Consider the following 23,309-nt stretch of genomic DNA (forward strand, 5'->3'; position numbering starts at 1 on the left):
TTACTTTTCAATAAATAGGAATTATAAAGGGACTGATAATTGTTCTTGATTATATTAAAAGAACCTATACAACAAAAACAATATAATGAAAAGAAAAATTTTTTTTTCGTAAATAAAACAAATACAAAATATATTTTTAAAAAAGATCGCAATGGTCAAATTCAATTCAACTCAACAAACAATAGAAAAAATGTTCCAGCTCACTCATAAGCACTTCTACTTGAAACTCAGTGTAGGTGGGGTTACGGGGAAACAGGTACTCTCCTACAATCCTACATCCTTATTTTTTGCATAAATAATTTTCCTGGTTCTGCTCATTTCACTCTGCACTGGTTCATATAAATCTCTCAAGACTTCTTTGAATCCACCCTTTCATCACTTCTTATGGAATAATAATATTCCATTAAATTCCTACACTATAAATATGCTAAGCCATTTTCAAATTGATGGGCACCCACTTTTGTTTCTAGTTCTTTTTTCTCTAATTCTTAACTGTAACAAAATGGGCCATTGTAAATACATTTGTACATATCAGTTTTCTCCCCCTCTCTTTAATCTCTTTGGGACTAGTCATGATATTGCTGGGTCAAAGAGTATGAACAATTTAGTGACTTCTGAAGTACAGTTATGAAGTTTTTGTTCATTCTATACATTAGTTTTAATCATCTTTCTTACCTATACCTGATCTTGCAGACTGTAATTCGTTTCCACAGACCTATCCTAATTGTGTTTTGTACTATTACCTCTTTAGCTTCAACATGTTCTCCTATTTTAAGATGTAAGATTTATCTTGGTTTAATTAAAAAAACACGTTTATTGAAATTCTGGTCTCTATTTAATACTTTTCTTTCTTCCACATTTTATTTCTTTATTTAATATTTTTTAGTTTTCAACATTGATTTCCACAAGATTGCCAGTTACAAATTTTCTCCCCATTTCTACCCTCCACCTACCCCAAGATGGCATATATTCTGATTGCTCCTTTCCCCATTCTGCCCTCCCTTCTGTCACCCCACTCCTCCTTATTCCCTTCCCCCTTACTTTCTTGTAGGGCAAGATAGATTGTTATTTCCCATTGCTTGTATATCTTATTTCCCAGTTGCTTGTAAAGAAACAGCTTTTTTTTTGAGTATTTGTTTTTAGAACTTTGAGTTCCAAGTTTTCTCCCTTCTTCCCTCCCCACCCACCCTCCTTGAGAAGGCAAGCAATTCAACATAGACCACATAGGTGTCATTATGCAAAACACTTCCATAACAGTCATGTTGTGAAAGACTAACTGTATTTCCCTCCATCCTATCCTGTCCCCCTTTATTCAATTTTATCCCTGTGACCCTGGCCCTTTTAAAAACTGCTTTTGATTAACTCCTTCCCCACTCTGCCCTCCCTTCTATCATCCCATCTCCCTTATCCCCTTTCCCCCTCCTTTCCTGTAGGGTAAGATACCCAATTGAGTGTGTATGTTATTCCCTCCTTAATTCAAGCCTGATGAGAGCAAGATTCATTCATTCCCTTTCACCTGCCTCCTCTTCCTTTCCAATAGAACTACTTTTTCTTGCCACTTTTATGTAAGATAATTTACGCCATTCTATTTTTCCCTTTCTCCTTCTCCCAATATATTTCTCTCTGACCCCTTAATTGTATTTATTTATTTTTAGATATCATCCCTTCATATTCAACTCACCCTGTGCCCTTTGTCTGTCTGTCTATCTATCTAGTCCCTTCAACTACCCTAATACTTAGAAAGGTCTCATGAGCTACAAATATCCTCTTTCCATGTAGGAATGCAACCAAAACAGTTCAACTTTAGTAAATCCCTTATGATTTTTCTTTCCTGCTTACCTTTTCATGCTTCTCTTGATTCTTGCACTTGAAAGTCAAATTTTCTATTCAGATCTGGTCTTTCCTTTTTCAAGAATGCTTGAAAGTGCTCTATTTTCCTGAAAATCCATATTTTGTCCTGGAGTTCTATACTCAGTTTTGCTGGGTAGGTGATTCGTGGTTTTAATCCTAGCTCCTTTGCCCTCCAGAATATCATATTTCAAGGCCTTCGATCCCTTAATGTAGAAGCTGCTATATCTTGTTTTGTCCTGATTGTGTTTCTACAATATTCAAATTGTTTCTTTCTGGCTGCTTGCAATATTTTCTCCTTGACCTGGCAACTCTGGAATTTGGCTATAATATTCCTAGGAGTTTTCTTTTTGGGATCTTTTTCAAGAGGCAATCGGTGGATTCTTTCAATTTCTATTTTACCCTCTCGCTCTAGAATATCAGGACAGTTTTCCTTGGTAATTTCTTGAAAGATGATGTCTAGGCTCTTTTTTTGATCATACCACAACTTCTTCAGCCATTCCCCAATTGAGGGGCATCCCCTTGATTTCCAATTTTTAGCTACTACAAAAAGGGCCATATAAATACTTTTATACATATGGATCCTTTTCCCACTTGTGTGATCTCTTTGGGATACAACCCTAGAAGTGGTATTGCAGGGTCAAGGTGTATGAACATTTTTATGGCCCTTTGGGCATAGCTCCAAATTGCTCTCCAGAATGGCTGGATCAGTTCACAACTCCACCAGCAATGTAACAATGTTCCAATTTTCCCACATCCTCTCCAGCATTTATCATTTTCCTGTTTTGTCATTTTAGCCAATCTGACAGGAGAGATGGGGTACCTAAGAGTTGTTTTGATTTGCATTTCTCTAATCAGCAGTGATTTAGAGCATTTTTTCACATACCTATAGATATCTTTAATTTCTTCCTCTGAAAACTACCTGTTCAGATCCTTTGACCATTTCTCAATTGGGGAATGACTTGTATTCCTATATATTTGGCTCAGTTCCCTGTATATTTTAGAGATGAGGCCTTTATCAGAGACACTGGTTGTAAAGATTTTCTCCCAATTTTCTGCTTTCCTCCTAATCTTTGTTGCATTGGCTTTTTTTATACAAAAACATTTCAATTTAACCTAATGTTTTAATAACCCAGCTAGCAGCTTCTGTGGGGGCATAAAATGCACCCAGGAGGCTGCCAGCACACTGGAAAAGCACAGGTTCTTTTTATCTGCTTAAACAAGGAAAGCACGGTGAAGGGGTTGACCAGCTTACTTTAATCCAGCATTCAGTTAGCATACAGACAACATTCATTTAGTTCAGGGGAAAAACGCCAGCATTCAGTTAGCATTCAGTTAGTTCAGGGGAGCATACACACCAGCATCAAGAGACATACTTCAGGGGAAAAAACCAGCACCCTGAGGTTCAGAACATTCATTTAGTTTGGGGGAAAAGAACCAGCACCCCGAACCTCAAAACCAAAATACAAACAAATTACAAATATCAACAGAGAGACCCAATACAATTCATAGTTACCAACATCTGGGCTCGGCCCAAGAGCAAGGGCTGGCCCAGAGTCACGCTCCCCACCACTGCTGCGCCAACCAGAAAAGGAAAGAGAGCTCTTCAAGCTGTCCTCTCCCCTCTTATAAAGTTTTTGACATCATCAAGCGCCACCTGAATGACGAGGGCCAATTGGTTCTTGAGTTGGCCCCTCCCCCTAGCGTAGACCAGGTTAACACCCAATAGGGCTCTGGAGTTAACACCTCCACTCAGCCAGCCCCATGACTCATCACACAGGAAGTTCTCCGATTCCCGGAAGAAAAGCAGCAGCAACCAGCAAGGTAAGCTGAGTCGCTCAAGGAAAACAAAGGCCACTCTGGCTACACCTAATCAAAATACCCATTTCGCATTTTGTAATGCTCTGTATCTCTTGTTGGGTCATGAATCCTTTTCTTTTCCATAAATCTGATAGGTAAACTATTCCTTGCTCTCCCAAACTGCTTATAGTATCAGCCTTTATTCCTAAATCATGAACCCATTTTGACTTTATTTTGGTATATGGTGTAAGATATTGGTCTATGCCCAGTTTCTGCCCTACCACTTTCCAATTTTCCCAGCAGTTTTTGTGAAATAGTGAATTCTTAGCCCAAAAGCTGGATTTTTTGGGTTTATCAAAGAGTAAATTGCCATAGTCATTGACTTCTCTATCTTGTGTACATATCCTATTCCAATAATCCATGACTCTGTTTCTTAGCCAGTACCAGGTAGTTTTGATGACTGCTGCTTTATAGTACAGTTTAATATGTGGTATGGCTAGGCCACCTTCCCTAGCATTTCTTTTCATTAATACCCTAGATATTCTAGACCTCTTGTTCTTCCAGATGAATTTTGTTATTATTTTATCCAGCTATGTAAAATAAATTTTTGGTAGTTCAATTGGTATGGCACTGAATCGACAGATTTGGGTAAAATTGTCATTTTTATTATATTAACTCAGCCTTACCATGAGCAACTGATATTTTTCCATTTAATTAGATCTGACTTTATTCGCGTGAAAACCATTTCATAATTATGTTCATACAGTCCCTGGGTTTGTCTTGGCAGATAGACTCCCAAATATTTTATAGTGTCTACACTAACTTGGAATGGAATTTCTCTTTCTATCTCCTGCTGTTGGGCTTTGTTAGTAATGTATAGGAATGCTGAGGATTTATGTGGGTTCATTTTATATCCTGCAACTTTGCTAAAGTTGTTTATTATTTCAAGTAGTTTTTTACTTGATTCTCTAAGTAAATCATCATATCATCTGCACAGTGATAATTTAGTTTCTTCTTTGCCTATGCTAATTCCTTCAATTTCTTTTTCTTCTCTCATTGCTACAGCTAATGTTTCTAGTACCAAATTGAATAGTAGGGGTGATAATGGACATCCTTGTTTCACCCCTGATGTTATTGGAAATCCATCTAGCTTATCCCCATTACGAATAATGCCTGTTGATGGTTTTAGGTAGATGCTATTTATAATTTTAAGGAAGGCTCCATTTATTCCTATGCTTTCTAGTGTTTTTAATAGGAATGGGTGTTGTATTTTGTCAAAGGCTTTTTCTGCATCTATTGATATGATCATATGGTCTCTCCTGGATCTATTTTCCAGGTCCGTTTTTCCAATCAGATATTTCACATTTTTTTCTATTTTTTCCTTCTTTACATTTTGTTTGACTACTTCTTGATGCCTCATAGAGTCATCAGCTTCACTTGCTCAATTCTAATTTTTAATGAGTTGCTGTCTTCATTTTGCTTTTGAGTCTTCTTTTCCAATTGGTTGATTTTACCTCTCAGGGTGTCATTTTCTCTATTTAGATTCTGAATCTCTATAGCCATTTCGCCAACCTTATTTTTTAAGGACTTGATTTCGTCAGTGTTTATTTTTTTCATTTTTTCCATTTTTTCTTTTACCTCCCGAATTTGGTTTTTTAAAATCCTCCTTTAGTTCTTCCAGTAATCCTTTTTGGGCTTGAGACCAGTTCACATTCCCTTTTGAGGTATCAGATGTGGGTATGGTGTCACTGCTATCCTCTTCCATATTGGTATTTTGATCATGCCTGTCTCCATAAAAAGAATCAATGGTCCTCAGTTTTTTTGTGTTCTTCTTCATGTTAGCTAGCCATTTCCTGGCTTTACAATGAATTTCTGCTTTTGGGGCTCAGGGCTCTCTGCCCCAGGTTTCTTATTCTGGGGATTGTAACTCTAGTTACTGGTTTTGTGTATCATAGCCTTCAGTTTCCTGAGGTGTGGGGGAGGGGTCTGGCTGCCTTACGTCTCCTCTTCCCCTGGGGCTGCTCTCCAGCAATGCTCTCAGGTGTTTGTTGTTTGTGCTGGTGTCTGCCTCTTCCCCTGGTGGTACTTCTGGCTCCTGCTGGCTCTGCCCCTCTGGGACTCTGGAACTCCTACTGTTCAGCCACTGAAGCCCCACTACTGTCTCCTCTATTCCAGCATTTTTCCCTGAGGAATTCTTTGGGTTGGGGGTGGGGGTTGGGATTAGAGCCATTTACCTGGCCATTATGTCTCCCAGAAGTTCAAGAAGATGCTCTCATACCTTTGGGCTGCAAGCCTCAGGAGTTGATATCTCACAGCCAGAGGCACTGCGCTGCTGCCTTTCATGGCTTCCACAGACTGCCATCCTGTGTTGGGAGGCCTGGGGATCTCCGCTGGTTTCAGGCACCCAGCTTTCTCCTAGCCTGTCTCACATGTTGGTTTCTGCAGCTCTAGTCTATTTTTTAAGGTGTTACTTTCTTCGGTATTTTTGGGGTCTCCTTTAGGAAGTTGTTGACTTCTTTTTCATGATTTTCTTGCATCACTTTCATTTCTCTTCTCAATTTTTCCTTTACTTCTCTTACTTGCCTTTCCAAATCCTTTTTGAGCTCTTCCATGGCCTGAGACCAATTCACATTTTTCTTCGGGGCTTTTGCTGTGGGCTCTTTGACTTTGTTGACTTCTTCTGGCTGTATGTTTTGATGTTCTCTGTCACCAAAAAAGATGCAATAGTCTGAGTCCTTTTACACTGCTTACTCACGTTCCCAGCCAACAACTTGGCCCTTGAGGTTTTTGTCAGGGTATAACTGCCTTCAGAATGATGAGTGCTTTGTCCCAAGCTTCAGGGGAGTTGCCTTGTTGTTCTCAGAGCTACTTCTACATGGCAAGCTCTGCCACACCGGCACTCCTCCTCCCCCAAGAACTGCCAACCCGAACCGTGACCCAGATCCAAGCGGGGCAAAGTAAGTGAACCCTGCACTCCCACTGTGATCTGCTGCTTGATTCCTCCCACCTGGGCCTGGGGCCCCAGAAGCACAGCTGGAGCTCTGGAAGCAGCTGCAGGAGCTTCCTGCTGCTGCAGCTGCAGCACTGCACCACCTCTGCAGCCCCTGGGGCTGGGGCCTACTGCGCACTCCTCTTACCCAGATCCAGCAGCTTTCCCACTGACCTGCTAAGTTGTCTTTGGTGTTTGTGGGTTGAGAAGTCTGGTGGCTGCCACAGCACAGTGATTCATGGCTCTACGTCTTGCTCTGTCCAATCTCATCAGTGCCTGGTCTATCCTGGTGCGGTCCAGGCTGGGCTGCACTCTCCCAGCGCATTGCGATAGACACTTCCCAGCAACCAACCAGGCCATCTTTGGCTGGAGACCTGCTTCCCCCTGTTATTTCATGGGTTCTGTAGCTCTAGAATTTGCTAAGAGCTATTTTTTGCAGGTGTTTGGAGGGATTTGGGGGAGAGCTTGGGTCCCTGTTTTCCTGCCGCCATCTTGGCTCTGCCCCCCTATTTAATACTTTTCAATCACACTGGAGACAAGATAATACAGTAGATACAGAGTTGATCTTAAAGCCAAGAAAACCTCAGTTCAAGTTCCATCTCTGACACATACTGACTATGCGAACCTAGGCAAGTCCCTTAAAATCTCAGTGCTGTAAGCAACTCTAAGACTGTGAGTTGTAGCAAAGACCTTAAATTTCTTCTCCTTGGAATTTTTTGTATCATGAAGTCCCTATTCGTATCTCACTTAGTCCTTAAATAATCCAGGCTGACAGGAAATAGTGATTTAAATACTTCTAACCATAAAGGGCAATGGCAGTTGCTACAGCATCAAGATGCCTGGTCTATTGAAGAACTGGCATTCTAAATTTATTTCCCCACAAACATGATTATCCAAAATCCTAGATACGTAGAAGGATCTATAATCTGCCAAAGGAACTCACTCTGTAGATGTAGGTCACAACTCCTCTATGTCTTCTCATCCTCTTATTCATACGTGTGCCTTATTGTAGAGCATCCACAGGGGGCCTCTAATTTCAGTTAGAGGTTAGTTAAAATAAAGATGTAATTTATTCTGTCATCCAATTTTACAGATCCTCTGAAATCTATTCATAAACTCCACTGGGGTAGATCCCAGGTTATGAATATCATGACTAGAAGAACTTTTAGTGACCACTGTTTGTACGTTCTAGTAATGGCACCATCACCAAATAGTTGTATGATTCTTCTCAAATTATGCATTTAATATCCATCAGTGATATGAGGCAAATGCCATCCTTCCAATAACTACAGCAAGCTATCATGAAGATAATGAAGTATTGATGAGAAGGCATTTTACATTTCTAATGTAAAAGGATTATAGAAATATAACATGATAATGAACCAGAAGCATTAAAGGATTGTAAAACCAAGGAAAACCTCAACTAAGATTGATATAAAACCTTACCTGGGGATGGGATCAATAAGACACCAGGCTACTGAAATTTGAAAATTCCCATAATGCTTTTGTCTTCTAAGATTAATCAACAAATCCCAAAATGATTCGAGTTTTGGTTACCTTAGAAGTTGGTCATCGTTTTTGCCATACATGCAAAGAGATTAATTCATTCAAGTGTCCAGAAGAAAGATGTTTTCAGGGAAGTTTATGTTTAATTAATAGGTTATTTTCAAGCCTAAGAATGAAATGCTGGGAGAAAGAGCAGGCAGAATCTTGAGGCAGCAGATAAATCACAGGGAATTTTAGTTCAACTCGTGATTCTTCAGTTCACTATGAATTTGCTTTTACTTTTGAACCTATTTGCTTTCACTTAAAAGTAAGCTGATTAGGAAAGTTTATCTGAATTTTGAAAATACTCTGATATTTGTAGTTTTTTTAATTGACAGCAGGAAAAAAAGTTACCTTAACATCTGGTCATGGCAATATAATATTTTACAGTTTTTGTTAATAATTACAGTGCTGTGCATTCATCACTTACCTAGAGCAGTCTTTAAAAAGTTCTTTGCAAGGGCTCTGCTCCAGCCTCTCTTTACATTCTTTCACTATATCCTGAGGTATTTCTGGTAAATGGGCAGCAGACTTCACATAATGCAAACAAAATACATAAGAACAATTAATAATCTTAAAAGAAATCCTTCATTAGCAAAGCTTGTCAAGGAGGAAAGAGGAAAACATTAATCAAATGAATTGAATGAGTATAGAGACTTTATTTCAATTTTGGCAAAATTTGAATTTGTACATTACTGAAACTAGAAACATAAAACCAGTTCCAATTAAATATTTTAAAATATGTTCTGATTTCTTAATATTGTGAAATTAAGCTGACAGTTGAGTTTTTATAACTCAAGGCAGAATTTTTAAACTGCAAAGTCAAAAACAGGTTAAAAAAACAGTATAACTAATGAGAAGAAAAAATTCATAACACTCAATAAATGTGAACAGTGAACACTCAATAAATGTGAAAAAGTTCAATATATGTTAACTATTATCATATTATAGGGATTGACTGTTTACATAATTCTAAAAATTATTCATTAATATGTATGTATATATATGTGTGCACATATTTATATAAACTTTCAGAAATTTCTCTTGATATATTTCACTATTTCTATTCATCAGTGCTATTCTCTCAAAAGCTGTATGTTTTGTGAAAGTACAAGTAGTACAAGTACAAGCTTAACCAAAAACTCAACTGCAAAGGATAATCTAATGTTAACATTGAAAAAGAAAAATCGCGCTGAAATTTATTCACAGAGAAAATGAGAACAATGGTTAAAAACTTTCATGAATATATATTTCCTTCAGAAACAAAAAGGAGAGATATTTCTGGCACCCAGATAAATAAGAAGAGTTGTCAAAAGATGGAGGCATAGATTTGTTTTTAAATTATACCATGAAGTACAAGGGATGCTAAGAGATGGAGGTGAGGGGTAAATACTCTAGGTATGGGGGAGAGCCAGTAGCACAACCAATCTGGATGGACCCTAGAGCATTAGCAGGGGAGTAAAAGGTTAATAAGGCTGAAAAGGCAGTTTGGCGTGTCAGATTATGAAGGACTTTACATGCTCTATAGAATTTATAGTTTATCCTAGGATATCAAAGGTTTGCCTGCAGGTGACTGAACATATACCAACCTGTCTTCTTATCACTGGGGAAAGAGGAAGTTGAACATCAACAGGTGGAACGACTTGGCTCCTGGATGGTCTGTTTATAGTGAAGGCTAGAGATTCATAGGTTATTACTGGTGTGGCACCACTGGTTCATGACTAAAGCAATAATTTTCTTGAACCTTTAGCACATGGTCTATTTTCTACTTTTATTACCTCAGCAATCTAATTTTAAAATGAACTTTTTGGCTATTTAATACCTAAGAATCTTTCGCAATGGCCCTACACTAATGTCTCATTGATCCATGGAAGTCAATGCTGCGAGTCTTTGAAGTTTATGTCTACACTTCAGAATAGAGGTTCAGGCAGATTCTCTAAAGCTGGAAGAGTTTTATGAATAGGCCTGGAGATGAACTGTGTCTGTTGTCAGACAACCAGCTTACTTAAAAATACAGTCTGGCTCATTATCAGAAGGTCAGTCTTCATTCAGCAAGTGAACTTTATTGGCTAATGCAACTAATGAAGATTTACTATAGTGTAAAGAGGTTCTAATTTGCAATGGTGTGAATGGAAGCTCTATATTGAGAAAAAGCGACCTTTTGAAGTATTAAAGTATACATAAGAAAAAAAATATACAAAGTAATATGAAGAAATCTGCCTACAGAGAAGAATGGGACATAACTTGCTACATCCTGAGGTAACCTATTCTACTTTTGGATGGCTCTCAGTATTGGGCACTTCTTCCAAAAAAGCTAAACTTGTCTTTTTTTCAGCTCTAACCTTGCTTCTAGTTCTGCTTTATGGGGATGAACAGTACGAGGTCAGCCTCTTTTCTACCCTAAAATCCTTCCCATATATGAAGATAGTTCTCATGTTCCTCCTGAAGCTTCTCTTCGCCAAACTAAATTCAGCTCCAGTTCTTTCAACAGACTATCACATGGCATGGACTCAAGATGCTTTATTATCCTGGCTCCTCTCTTCTGTATCATGTCAAAGTCCTTGCTAAACTTTGACACTCAAAAGTGAACTCCAGATGTGGTTCCCCATGGCAGAATAATTTGGGATTCTCACTTCCTGATTCCTAGGGGCTTTGCTACTCAGAGCAGTACATGGTAGCATTAGCTTATTTGGCCGACCTCATACCACTGACATGGTGATTTGATAATGTGCTAAAATCCCTAGATCTTTTTAAGACTAAGAACTAGCTATCCTTCTCTTTCTGCCTCCAATACCAATACCTCCACTTGTGAAGGTGATTTTTTTAACTGTTAGATTTTTCCTATTATGCAGGATGTTAGCTATCTTTTTCAGCTTTGTTTTCTACAAATTTTACATATGTTATATATACCTTTATCTAAGTCATTAATACAAATGGCACAGGACCATACTCATAATCTTGGGGTACTCTAAAAGATCCCTCCTTTCAAGATGACATCATACCGTTAACAGCTACTCTCTGAGTCAAGCTGTTCAAACAGCTCTGAATTCATCTATATGTACTAGCAGGTGGCCCATTATTTCTACAAGAATAGCACAATATCCTCCCTCAAATGTTTTGTCAAAACCTAGGTAAACTATATACATCACTCCCAGTTTAGCAGCCCTGTCAGAAAAGGAAAGACAATTCTCTGAAGTGACCAGTTCTTATATCTCAATGGGGTTTCACTTCTGAAATACAAGAAGAATTTAACCATAATATTGCAATTTTACCTGTAAGTACGTTCTGTGACAAGATCCCTAATAATGGCATTATAATGCGGTTTCAGTTTTCTCTCCATGAATAGTAAAATTATTTCAAATACTATTTTAAGATAAATTAGAAGAGTCAAATACTGAGGAAGATAAGATATATTACATTGTGTTATCTTCTAGTGAAAAAAGTCTTCAAATTAATTTCAAATAACAAAAGTATAAACTGAAACAAGAAAAAAGGGTAAACTTTTATTCCTTCATCATTCCTATTGTACCCTGACAGTGAGATAAGTAACTTCTCTGAATATATGCATGATTTAAAAATCAGTGTGAGCTAACAAATAATGTAAATATTTAATTGGCTTGTGTTAACTATAATGCATCAATGCAACACACATGCTCTTCTACTTCCTTGCTATTTCTCAAATCCATCCTATCCTCTCCAATTTCATTGCTCTTATCACCTCTCATCTATTTTAACAGCTTCCTAAGTGGATGAATTATGTTTGTTGCATCACCATCTATCCAATCAACCAATTTTACAACTTGTATTGTGTTCATCTCATTTTCCCTTACCACAAATGTATAATCAGGGGCCAAATCTTGTCATTTTTACTTCTGCAACATCTTTTGCATATGTTCCCTTCTTTCTACACCCTCAGCCAACAATCTCCCTCATCCCTCTTGCCTAGACTATCACAATGGCTGCCTAAAAGTGTCCCTGCTTCAAGACTCTCCCCACTCTAATCTGTCTTCCACCCAGCTCTAAAGCAAAAGCACAGGGCTGTCCACTCCCTACCCAATAAAATTCAATGGTTTCCTACTGACTCTAGAATCTAATATTATTTCATCTTTATCTCCTTTTTTCATCTCAATTTTCGTAAGTTTTGTAACGTATATAATTATTAGTAAAGAAGCATGTTACAAATAAGTACATATACTAGTGAACTCAAAATTTTTTTAATTTTATCATTTTTATTTAATATTTTAGTTTTCAACACTGATTTCCACATGATTTTGAGTTACAAATTTTCTCCCCATTTCTACCCTCCCCGCCATTCCAAGATGGCATATATTCTGATTGCCTCGTTCCCCAGTCAGCCCTCCCTACTGTCACCACTCTACTCCCTCCCATCCCCTTTCTTACTTGTAGGGCAGGATAGATTTCTATGCCCCATTCCCTATATATCCTGTTTCCCAGCTGCATCCAAAAACAACTTTTTTTTCTGAGCATCTGCTTTTAAAACTTTGCATCCCAAATTCTTGCCCCTCTTCCCTTCCCACCCACCCTCCCTAGGAAGGCAAGCAATTCAACATAGGTCACACATGTATCATTATGCAAAACCCTTCCACAATACTCATGTTGTGAAAGGCTAACTATATTTCCTTCCATCCTATCCTGTCCCCCTTTATTCAATTTTCTCCCTTGACCCTGTCCCTTTTCAAAAGTGTTTGCTTTTGATTACCTCCTCCCCTTATCTGCCTTCCCTTCTATCATCCCCCATTTTTATCCCCTTTCCCTTACTTTCCTGTGGAGTAAGATACCCAATTGGAACTCAAAATTTTTTGTTGGTTGAGGTAAGCAATCAAAAAGGTTTGAAGACTGCTGCCCTAAACCATAAATAGACTTCTCACTAGTCTCTGCCTCCAGTGTTTTTCACCCCTCACCCTAATCTATTCTACACACAAAATGAGATTTAATCTTTCTACAAGACTTAATTGTTCACATTATCAAACTGCTTAAAAATCTACACATCTTTGCCTGGCATTCAAGTACCTTCATAATCAGGCCCCAACCTGGCTTCTGAACGCTATCACCACCAGGCACCTTCCAGAGCTCTCCACTAGTGTGGTAACTTTCCCCAACTTCTCTGTTTCTGTGCTTTTGCTCATAACTTCTCCCTTCCTAAGGTTCCCCTTCCCCATTTTTCTCTAGTTCCTCACTCCTCACTTCCCAACTCAAGTGCTGCCACCTCTAAGAAGTCTTCCCAAACCACAACACTCTGCCATGAATCCCTTTGTGACAATGGTCACTCACTGTGTAGCAGGAAAGAACAATGAATGGAGAGTCAGAAGATCCACGAGTTTCTAGTCCTCCTGTTTGACCTTGGACAACTCATTGAATTTCTCCAAAGCTTGTTTTCCTCACTTTTAGGACAACAGCTATAACTCCACAGGAAGGCAATACAGTCTGGCTGAGCTATATGACTTGGGATAAGAAGCCCTTGGTTTGGGTCTTGGCTCCAATACTTACTATAGTATCACTTCGCCCTGAGCCTCAGCTCAGTGAAATGGGTATAAGAACTCTTATACAATCTACTTTATAGGATTATTCTAATAAAAGAACTTTAGAAACCCCAAAGCATTATGGGAACTATTAGTTTTATTTACCTAATTATAAGCTCCTTGAGGGCAGGGCACTACATTTATTTTTTCAATTATCCACAGGAACTATTATTAGGTGCCAAATTTACGTACAGGGTAGCTAGATGGCACAGTGGAGAGAGTGCCAGGCCTGGAGTCAAGAAGACTCATCTTTCTGAGTTGAAATATGGCCTCAGACACTTACCGGCTGTGTCACCCTGGGCAAGTCACTTAACCCTCTTTGCCAAAGTTTCCTCATCTGTAAAATGAGCTAGAAATGGCAAACCACTCCAGTATCTTTTCCAAGAAAACTCCAAATGGGTTCACCGAGAGTTGGACATGACTTAAATAACCAAATAACAACAAATTTACATATATAACTAAATAAATAATTGTGGTCATTATATCAGGTAGTACTTTTTTAGCCAAAGAATGTCATGCTAAGGGAACTATCTATGCCATCGACATAGGAACAGGAAAGCTAGCTACAAGCATATGATAAAGCAATACATAAAACATAAAATCACCACCAATAATGACTCAGTAAAAGCTATTTTTAGCCTTAGCTAGTTTCCAGTGAAAGTAAATTAGAACAGGAGAACATTTTAAAAATTAACAATTTGTTCAGTTTTGGGGAAAATTTTCTTCTGACATTTTCCTTTCATCTAAGGAAAAGGCAAATTAATAATGTTGACATAATATTAACTTTAAACATCTTGCATTTTAATATGTTCCCTTGGAATCTTAGAAGTGTTAAGTTTGAATCTGAAGAATAACAAGTTACAAACAATTATCAGCTAGAGAATAAAACATACCCCATTGTTGAAGTATGTGTCTAAAACCTTCAGAGCAGTGTCTCTTCTATTTTCATCTGACGCCACCTCATATTCCGCCTAGGAAAGAAAAGTGAGGGAAAAGTCTATGCTTTATACATTGAAAAACAACCCAAATACATACTAACATATAGAACAAATCATTCAAACCTAAATTCTGTGATTATTGGGTTCAGTAAAGCCTTCTTTGATCCCTTTACTCTGTGACCTCTCTTAACCATCTCTTCCTTTCAAAATTTCCTATGCATTCTGGTTTCCTTTAGCCCTATCTCACAAACTTAGCATCCCCCTATCAGACAGCAAACTCCTGGACTAGAGATGATTTTTTTCATCCTTGTAGTTCCCAGGATCCACCATAGTGAAGTGCCCACTTGTTTGATAAAATAATTTAGAAAGTCTCCACTTTTTTTCCACTAATAGAATCTACTTAATAAGCTTATACTCACGTAACTTTAGATTTGGGAAGTGTCTTAAGAGATCATCTAGTCCAGTCTCATTCTACAGTGCAGGAAGCTGACTTAAGGACAAATTGTCATTTACTACAGCGGTTGGGAAACTAAGAAATTAGCTGCCCCATTGCTTTCCTAAATTCTCTCTATGCTATACTTTGATCTGGGAGCATTAAACTGGATTAAACAAAACTAAAAAAAAATGAACAGCTTGGGGATACAAGCTGTTATAATGAGTTAGGTTTTAGAGATTACATAAAGAGCTTGATTTTATCTTTGTTCAGTTTTCAAGACATATATGAAAATATTTTTCAAGAGTTAAGACTAAATCTCTATTTCTCAACCAACAATCTGTATATTACTATCAGTCTTTGAGAAAGGGTATGTATTTTTATATAAATAAAGGCAACTAAAGGGAAGAAGTTTCATTTGATCCTTTTCCCTACTGTGGAAGCAAAGCAACCTTTAGGCGCCTCATACCTCAGGGCCTATACCCCAGGATTATGTGTTACTTAATGTTGTACCAAATTTTAGTGGTTATATCTTAGTTTACCAAGTTTGGGAAACACTAGCCTATAACTTGTCTCTTCATTTCTACTCTGTAACTTTCTTATATAAGGGCAATTTTATCAGTCTTCTAATTAGAATATCCAAGGATCCAAGTGAAGGATCCAAGTCTGTTTAGAAGGAAAATTACAGACTTGAAGTGAAGGTGGAGAAGGCAGGGGTAGAGGAAGGAGGGGAAATGATGATTTTCTTAAACTTTTTGAGGAGCTATAACTTGGGATAGGGATTAGGATTGCTCTGTTTAGGTCCAGAAAGCAAAGCAGAATGATAGGCATATGTTATAAGAAGTCAGATTTCACCTCAATAAAAGGAAAACCTTCCTAATAATTAGAGCTGTCCAAAAACACAATAGGCTTAGGGGATTGAGTTTCTTCTGTCAACAGAAGTATTCAAGGAGGAATGTGATGATGCCTTGTTGGGGATCTGGTAGAAAGGATTCAAGTATCATATTATATAACTAGTGGGCTAATAGCTGCTGATGCCCCCTTTTTAATTCTAGTGTTCAATGATTATACTTAGATTTACTATCTTAAATCATTAAGTATTGTTTTAGTCATAAAGTAGAACAGAAATGTTAAAGATCTATAATATACATCAAAACAAAATTCATCACATTCAGCAAATTATGTTCTTTTTTTTTTAGCTTAGTGCTAGACATGTTTGGTTTCCTAGTATGTACAAACTTATGACATGAATGGATATTGTCAAACTTTGAGTGGTTAAAATTTAATTTCTAGAGTACGATCAGTCTAATGTTAAACTGGATCTGGTCTAAAAGTTATTCAACTCTTCAAAAAATGATGATGAAAGAAAATGAATTATCGATTTAAAATAGAGTTTTTTTACTCATAACCTTTTCCACATAACTACTTCCAGGTGCCCATCAAAAGGTTCAGGAATGGAATACAGATTAAAGGAAATGAGCAATAATACAACTCTAAGGTCACCTCTTCCAGAGTTTACCAGAATAGCACCTTTTCCTTTCTCTTACATTCCTTAAAAAAAAGAGAACATTCATTCCGTAAATTAGCATCCACATAAATACACTGAGTGACATTTAGCAAGAAAAGAAAAAGTAGGGTAGCTGGATATTGTACGAATGAAAATTACTCCAAGGCACGAGGAGAATCAGGAAATAAGGAGAAAACATCTTTTAAAAAAAATTCTTGCCCATGTTCTTCGTCCCTCAAAGGATGATTTTTAACTTATCATTTAAACTTTATGTTGAGATGGTAAATGATAATCCATTATAGTCTGCCCTAGATAATAGAATTTTAGAGACCTCAGGTTGTGCCTTTGCCTGTGTAAATAATTTCTACTTCTCCTGAAATAATTATCTATGCCACATTATCATTATCAGGGCTGCTGAACTGCCTATGTTCATACGCAAAATGTGACATTCACTAGCTGTGTCACACTGAGTAATTCATTTAATTTCTCCAAGCCTCAGTTTCCTCATCTAAAAAAATCAGACACTTATAGTACCTACCCTCATAGAAGTGTTGTGAGGCTTAAATAACATAATATCCATATAAAGGGCTTTTTGAATTTTAAAGTGTTTTATAAATGTCAGTTGTTGTTACTGCCACGGTGGTGGTGGTGTTGCTTCAATGCTTTTCTGCATAACTACCATCCGAAAGGGCTAAATAACCTTTACTTAGGACTAAATAGAAATGTGCCTCAAATAAACCACCTCATCCTAATGTTTTTAAAATATAAAATTCAAGACAGAAACAAAGATCTAAACTCTGAAAAGTTGCTGAAACAGTGAAAGACCAGAACTTTCTATCTTCTACTTGGTTATAGAAACTAAGTAATAATGTTTACTTAAAAGAAAAAGAGAACTATTTGAGAGTGCAACAAACCTCAGCAATTAGGACATTTCTGAAGTACACAACTTTGCCTCTGATATAATGTGACCATATGTATGTATATGTGTGTATATAAGTATGTGTATGAATACACACAAACACATGAAGCTTGGACTAAATTTTGCTTCATTGCTGACTCACAGGTGTGTGCATGTGTATGAATACACACACACACACACACACACACACACACACACACACACACACCCCAAAGTAAAATTCAGTCCAACCACCATTTCAGCAGAGTTCTCTGACACAACCTAGTCTAATGTACTATGCAAATGAATCAAAATACTTTCTGCCTTAATCCAGTAACTCTAAGAGCTGATAATCATTTTACGTGTCTAAAACATGAGGGTAAGTTCTCCAGAATGAGGAAGAATCCTGGAAAGTCCACAAAATTGACCTTTGTCACTATCTTGAGCATGATAGACTCTAGGATGCATCTAAATAGAAGTGGCTTAACATGTGACTTTCCTAGGATGCATCTAAATAGAAGTGGCTTAACATGTGACTTTCCTAAGATCATACATAGATCAAGAGCTAGAAGGGACCTCAAAGCCTACCTAGTATAAGCCCCTCACATTACAGATGAGGAAATTGAACCCCAGAGAGGTTAAGGGACTTACCCAAGGCCAGAGAGGTAGTAAGCATCAAAGGTAGGATCTGAACCCAGATCCTCTGATTCCAGAGCTTTCTATTTCTACTATACCACACTACCTCTCTCAAGGGCTACTCATTATTATTATATGATTTGACAACAGACAGCTCAAATCACTAGAGCCTGAAGTTCACTCACCCTTGGAGTTGAAGCCACTGCCACAAAAATGCCTTCTAGATTTCTTACTTAAATTTGTAGTCCTAGGGTGGTTCAAAAAAAAGCTTCTGTGAGTTTTCTTAGCATCACATTTATGTCCCATGACACTGAAGGTTGCTTCAGTGGTGGCTTACTTTCCCTGAAGAGACTTTTCCAAACTGAATTAGGTCACAGTTACCACTCTAGGCAACCAGTTCAGTTTTCTACACACTACAGACATTCAACAGATGCCACTTGTACTTCTTGTCAAAGGCTTAAATTACTACTAAGGTGACTTTGAAGGACAGTTCATTTGAGGCAGGAGACCAAAAGTTTGGGTGACAGCTAGATCAAATGTGGATCCATTCTTTATCTGACTACACTATCCAATTCAAGGTTCAAAACAGAGAACTAGAGCTATTCAAATCAGAAAGAAGCCACTGAAATCACATATAACTTACCCTTGTGTTGTTCAAAAAAACTTTCTGACAAACACTTCCCTCCCCAAGGTGGGGAAAGCATCTACAACCACCTCCCTGTGTTACAATTCAACTTCTACACAGATATATTCCTTTACAAAGTTTGTAGCAAATTTTAAGTTTTCTAAAATGAATCATCCTCCCATAGGCTTGCATTTAAAGAAAATGCCTTCCCAAACAAAAATATTTAATCATAAATTACAATTAAATCTGTAGAAAATGCATTTAAACAATATAAAAGAACATAATAAAAACTGATAATAATATTTTAAAATGGATTTAATTGTGAATGCAACCCCTGCTATAAAAGTAAGGAGGTAACAACTTGAAAAAACTCAAGGAAGGATACTTAGCTGGGTAGGGGTAAAAGGGCCAGGCTCTTTGGATATTTTTCAAGGAAAACTTGAGAGTTATGACAACACAACAGCCTGTGGTTTCCAAAGGTTAACAATCACTTCTCTGCCCTGTGAACTACACCGGAAGACTTTGCCCTTAAACATGACAGGTGTGCAACACTAAGTGTATTTAATCAGTCCTATCTGTGTTGTTGTTGCATTCCTATCTTAGTGATAACCCTTCGATAAAGTTTTTTTTTCTTTCCTAACGCCAAGTTAGTTGATGAAAATCCCCATAAAGAAAGGAACTACGCCTTATTTACCTTTACACCCCTGCCCCTCCTTAGTACACAATGCCTCTCATATAGGAGGTACTCAATGAATATTGGTTGGATGAAGGAATATATAAATCAAATCTAAAATGCAATTGTAGGGATCAAATTACCTATTGCAAAACTTCTAATGATTTACAAACAAACCATTAGAGTTGTCCTAATGGTCTTTAAACAAAGCCTATAGCTCATCTGTCCATCTATTAAGCTGTCTATTCATTTTGAGTTTTCAGTCAACTTAAAATAGGTCCTTTTTATATCTAGTCACCTCTCATTTATTGTATACAGTTTCAAATTTGTTAGTCCTTCCCTCTAACTTGATTGTGAATTCCTTCAAGACAGTGATTAAGCAAATTAAAGGACCACCTAGCCCCATCCTTTAGAATCACTCAAGTTGAGCTTTTCTGCATAGGGTAATCTTAAAGAGCATGGAGGCTGCTAGGTCAACAGTGTGTCCCTAATGCTCCAGGAAAGAAATAAAATGTGAATTATTACCTTACTTATCATTAGTAATACATCCTGATTTCTATTTAATTATTTTCTATTCAAAGACTCCAAATCCTAGAGTTGGAAGGGGCCTTAGAGAGAATAAAAGCTGTAAAAAATAAGAACTTCCCCCCACTCCAGGGGCGAAGAAATTCCATTTACTGCTGCAGATCAACATCTTCTCTTTGAGAGTAGCCTAGAGCACCCAGAGATTAAGTAACTTGCTTAAGGTCCCACGATCAAGCTTATCAGAGATGGAGCTTGAAGCCAGGTCTTCCTGGCCTATGGATGGCTCTCTATCCATTCCTTCAGGCAGCCTCATGCTGATTAAAAACAGAATGGACTGCCTTTTGAAATAGTGAGCTTCCTGTGACAAGATGTATGAAAGCAAAGGATGAAAGATCATTTTTGTAGGACTTTATGGATGTAATTTATGCTTTTGGGGGGATGGGAGCAGGGGAAGGAACTGAACCAAATGAACAATGAAGTTCCTTCCAACTCTAGTCTCCTATGATTCTGTGTTGGTTAATCTCTTTACTAAAGTAGATCAGTTCCATAACTCTGAAGGGGCAGCAGTTGGTGTAAGGGAAAGAATGCTCTCGAGGGTATCAAAGGACCTACCATTGCTATTCACTATCTGTGTGACCTCAGAACAGGTCACTCCTTCACTTCTCTGGGCCTCAGTTTCCTTCAACATAAAGGGAGGGGGCTGACCTAAGTCATCTGAAGCTCTAAATCTATGATCCTATAAATAAACAAATAGATAGGTAAATAAATAAGTTAGTCCCTTGCCTGAGGAAGCCCATCTACAACATCCCCAACAAACTGTCCCCCAGCCTCTGCTTGAACACTTTTGGTGCATGGGAACTCACTACTCTCCAAGGCAGCTCATTTTACTTTCACAGAGCTTAGAATTTTAGGAAGTTCCTTCTTAAACTGAAGTCTGCTCCCCTGTAATTTTTGTAATAGTGTGGTAAGGTAGAAAGAGTTCTAGACTTCAACTAATCCTTATATGTCTATTTTGAGTTTTCCCTACCATCCTACTGGACCTTCCCTGGATACAATAAAGATTGTCAAGGTTCCTCCTAACTCAACACATTCTGTACGTGGTCTGACCAGTTCTATGAGACAATCATCATCCTTGATCTGGACACTTTATGTTTGTTATTATTATCTAAGTTCTAATTTAGCTTTTGGGAGGCTGCCATGGAAAACTTAATTCATTTTGAGTTTTTCAGTCAACTTAAAATAGGTTCTTTTTATATCTAGTCACCCCTCATTTATTGTGTCCAGTTTTATATTTGTTAGTCCTCTCTAACTAGATTATGAACTCCTCCAAGGCACTGATTAAGTCATATTTCTTCTGTATCCCCCACAATACCTACCAAGGAAGTAGGCATATAATACGTGTAAATTATACTGGAAATAGTTCTAAATTAACCTTCTCTGAATTAAGTGGACAAATTCTGTTTCGATCACAGTTTCTAGTGCTTTTACCTTACTGCTTGGTTTAAAATTTCTGACAAAACTTGACAAGATCTCTGGCAGACACCCAAGGGAATGGAAAGTGGTCTAGTAAGAAAATATGGCTGAGTGAGAACATCCAGAGTTACAGCCAAAAGAAAAACACTAGCACAGTAGTTTACTGTTTTTTCAAAAGTATAACAATTTTAAATCAATGTAAGTCCAAGCTAAGAATTTAGCTCTAAGGAAGACCAACACATTTTAATGCATATGATAGGAGTTCAATAAACATTTGTTAATTGATTGATACAGTCTGCAAAAGAAACTGCAAAGAGGTCACAGAAAACTTTGCATCCACTGCTCAAAATGAAGAAAGTGCACTGAGCAACTGCTCCTACAAGAGTGACCGTAAACCCCTATTTTTAGTCCCATCTAAGTAAGTTTCATGGTTTTGAAATCTTCTGCTTGTAAAGGAGTACTCAAACATGAGTAGAAAACTAGAATTTCTTTAGATGTGTAAGGGCACACCACCTACTAATCCAGTTGGGTTGGGTAGAGTTAGGGTTAGGCCATGTTCCAAACTAGAAATTTGCTCTGTGTCATTTAAGAAGACTGGAACAATGGATGGTTTTTCCCCTAAAAAGGCAATAAGATTATCCTTGAGTTAATTATTCAAAGGAACTAAGACTTCAACAGTCTACTTAACTTTATAATCACCCAAGACATACAATCCCTATTCACTAGTAGTCAGGACTCCTTAGGTTTAATAAACTTCCCAAAGCAGAGACAGTACACTGACTACACTGTAAAATGTAGAGGAAATATGCCCCATTGAACCAATTTTCTATTTCTGCTGAATACCCTTTCCATGTGATTGTTGAGTAAGTTTTCTTTTGGTAAAGGTAATATTATCTACAAGTCTCATTTCATTCTGATCCCAAGCCTGAACCATTGGACCACCTGAGCCAGAATTTGGCTGCAACAAAAAGGTAACCACAGAAATTGTAAAACAAGGAATAGGTATACAAAGAAATCTCTTAACAAGTGGTAAATTCTGTTCAACCTAATTGTGCCTCTCATAACATTATGTCTTCTATAATCTTTTGACTCAGTGTATCAGAGGATTATGAATGTTGGCCATCTGGGAAGTGAAAAGATACTTTTCAGACAGTGAAAAGAGCACTTCTTGGAATTTTAATTTCTTTCCAAATCAAATCAGCATAACAAAAATAAAAACCAATAGGCCACTTAAAAGTTATCTAGGAGGGATGTAACATGGGATATATTAAAACATAGGCTTTATTACTATATAAATTATAATTTTATATCAAAGAAATTTCTTTTCCATGATAATTTCACTCCAAGAAAATTGGTTCATTCACTCTTACATCATTGCTCAAGTGTAATTAAAAATAACTTGAAGTGATTTACTCTCTTTTATAGTATATTCCTATTATCTTTTAAAAAAAAACATGACTAAGCAATCAAGATAAACTGGGATAAATTGCTTACCACCGCATCCAGAAATTCAATGCATTTCTTTAGATCAAGCTTTGTATCACAGAACTGTCTGAAAAGTAGTCTTCCAATGGGCTGTTTGTCACAGAGACTGTTATAGTCCTTTTCTGAGTATAGAAAGAAAAAGTAAATAACCATGACTATTAGAAACTGCAAAGTGATTTTCTAAATTTTAGTTTACACTTGACATAATGAAAATCAAACTTTTATAGTATTGTACTCATCAATTTTGAATGGAAAATAAAAGATCCACCCTCATGTTAAATAAACATTTCAAATGATGGCAAAGATGAGAGCAAAGATAATTCAGAAGAAGTAGCATGTGGCACATGTTCTTTCTTCTCGAGTCAACTCATTCTACTACTGAGAGAAAGCTGTA

The 23,309-nt window shown here is 37.4% G+C and overlaps 1 protein-coding gene across 2 annotated transcripts in view; it reads right to left on the minus strand.

Annotated features, from left to right (window-relative positions):
* The window catches only part of GRK4 (G protein-coupled receptor kinase 4), a 146,388-nt gene that overhangs the window by 68,389 nt on the left and 54,690 nt on the right, over positions 1-23,309 (minus strand). For both annotated transcript variants that reach the window (XM_036765505.1, XM_036765504.1), the window contains exons 3-5: positions 22,925-23,037; positions 14,616-14,693; positions 8,613-8,713 (exon numbers count right to left, since the gene is read on the minus strand). In XM_036765505.1, coding sequence (XP_036621400.1) covers positions 8,613-8,713; positions 14,616-14,693; positions 22,925-23,037 — 292 coding nt within the window. The remainder of the gene's footprint in view (positions 1-8,612; positions 8,714-14,615; positions 14,694-22,924; positions 23,038-23,309) is intronic.

This window comes from Trichosurus vulpecula, chromosome 6 (assembly GCF_011100635.1).
Source record: "Trichosurus vulpecula isolate mTriVul1 chromosome 6, mTriVul1.pri, whole genome shotgun sequence".
NCBI lineage: Eukaryota > Metazoa > Chordata > Mammalia > Diprotodontia > Phalangeridae > Trichosurus > Trichosurus vulpecula.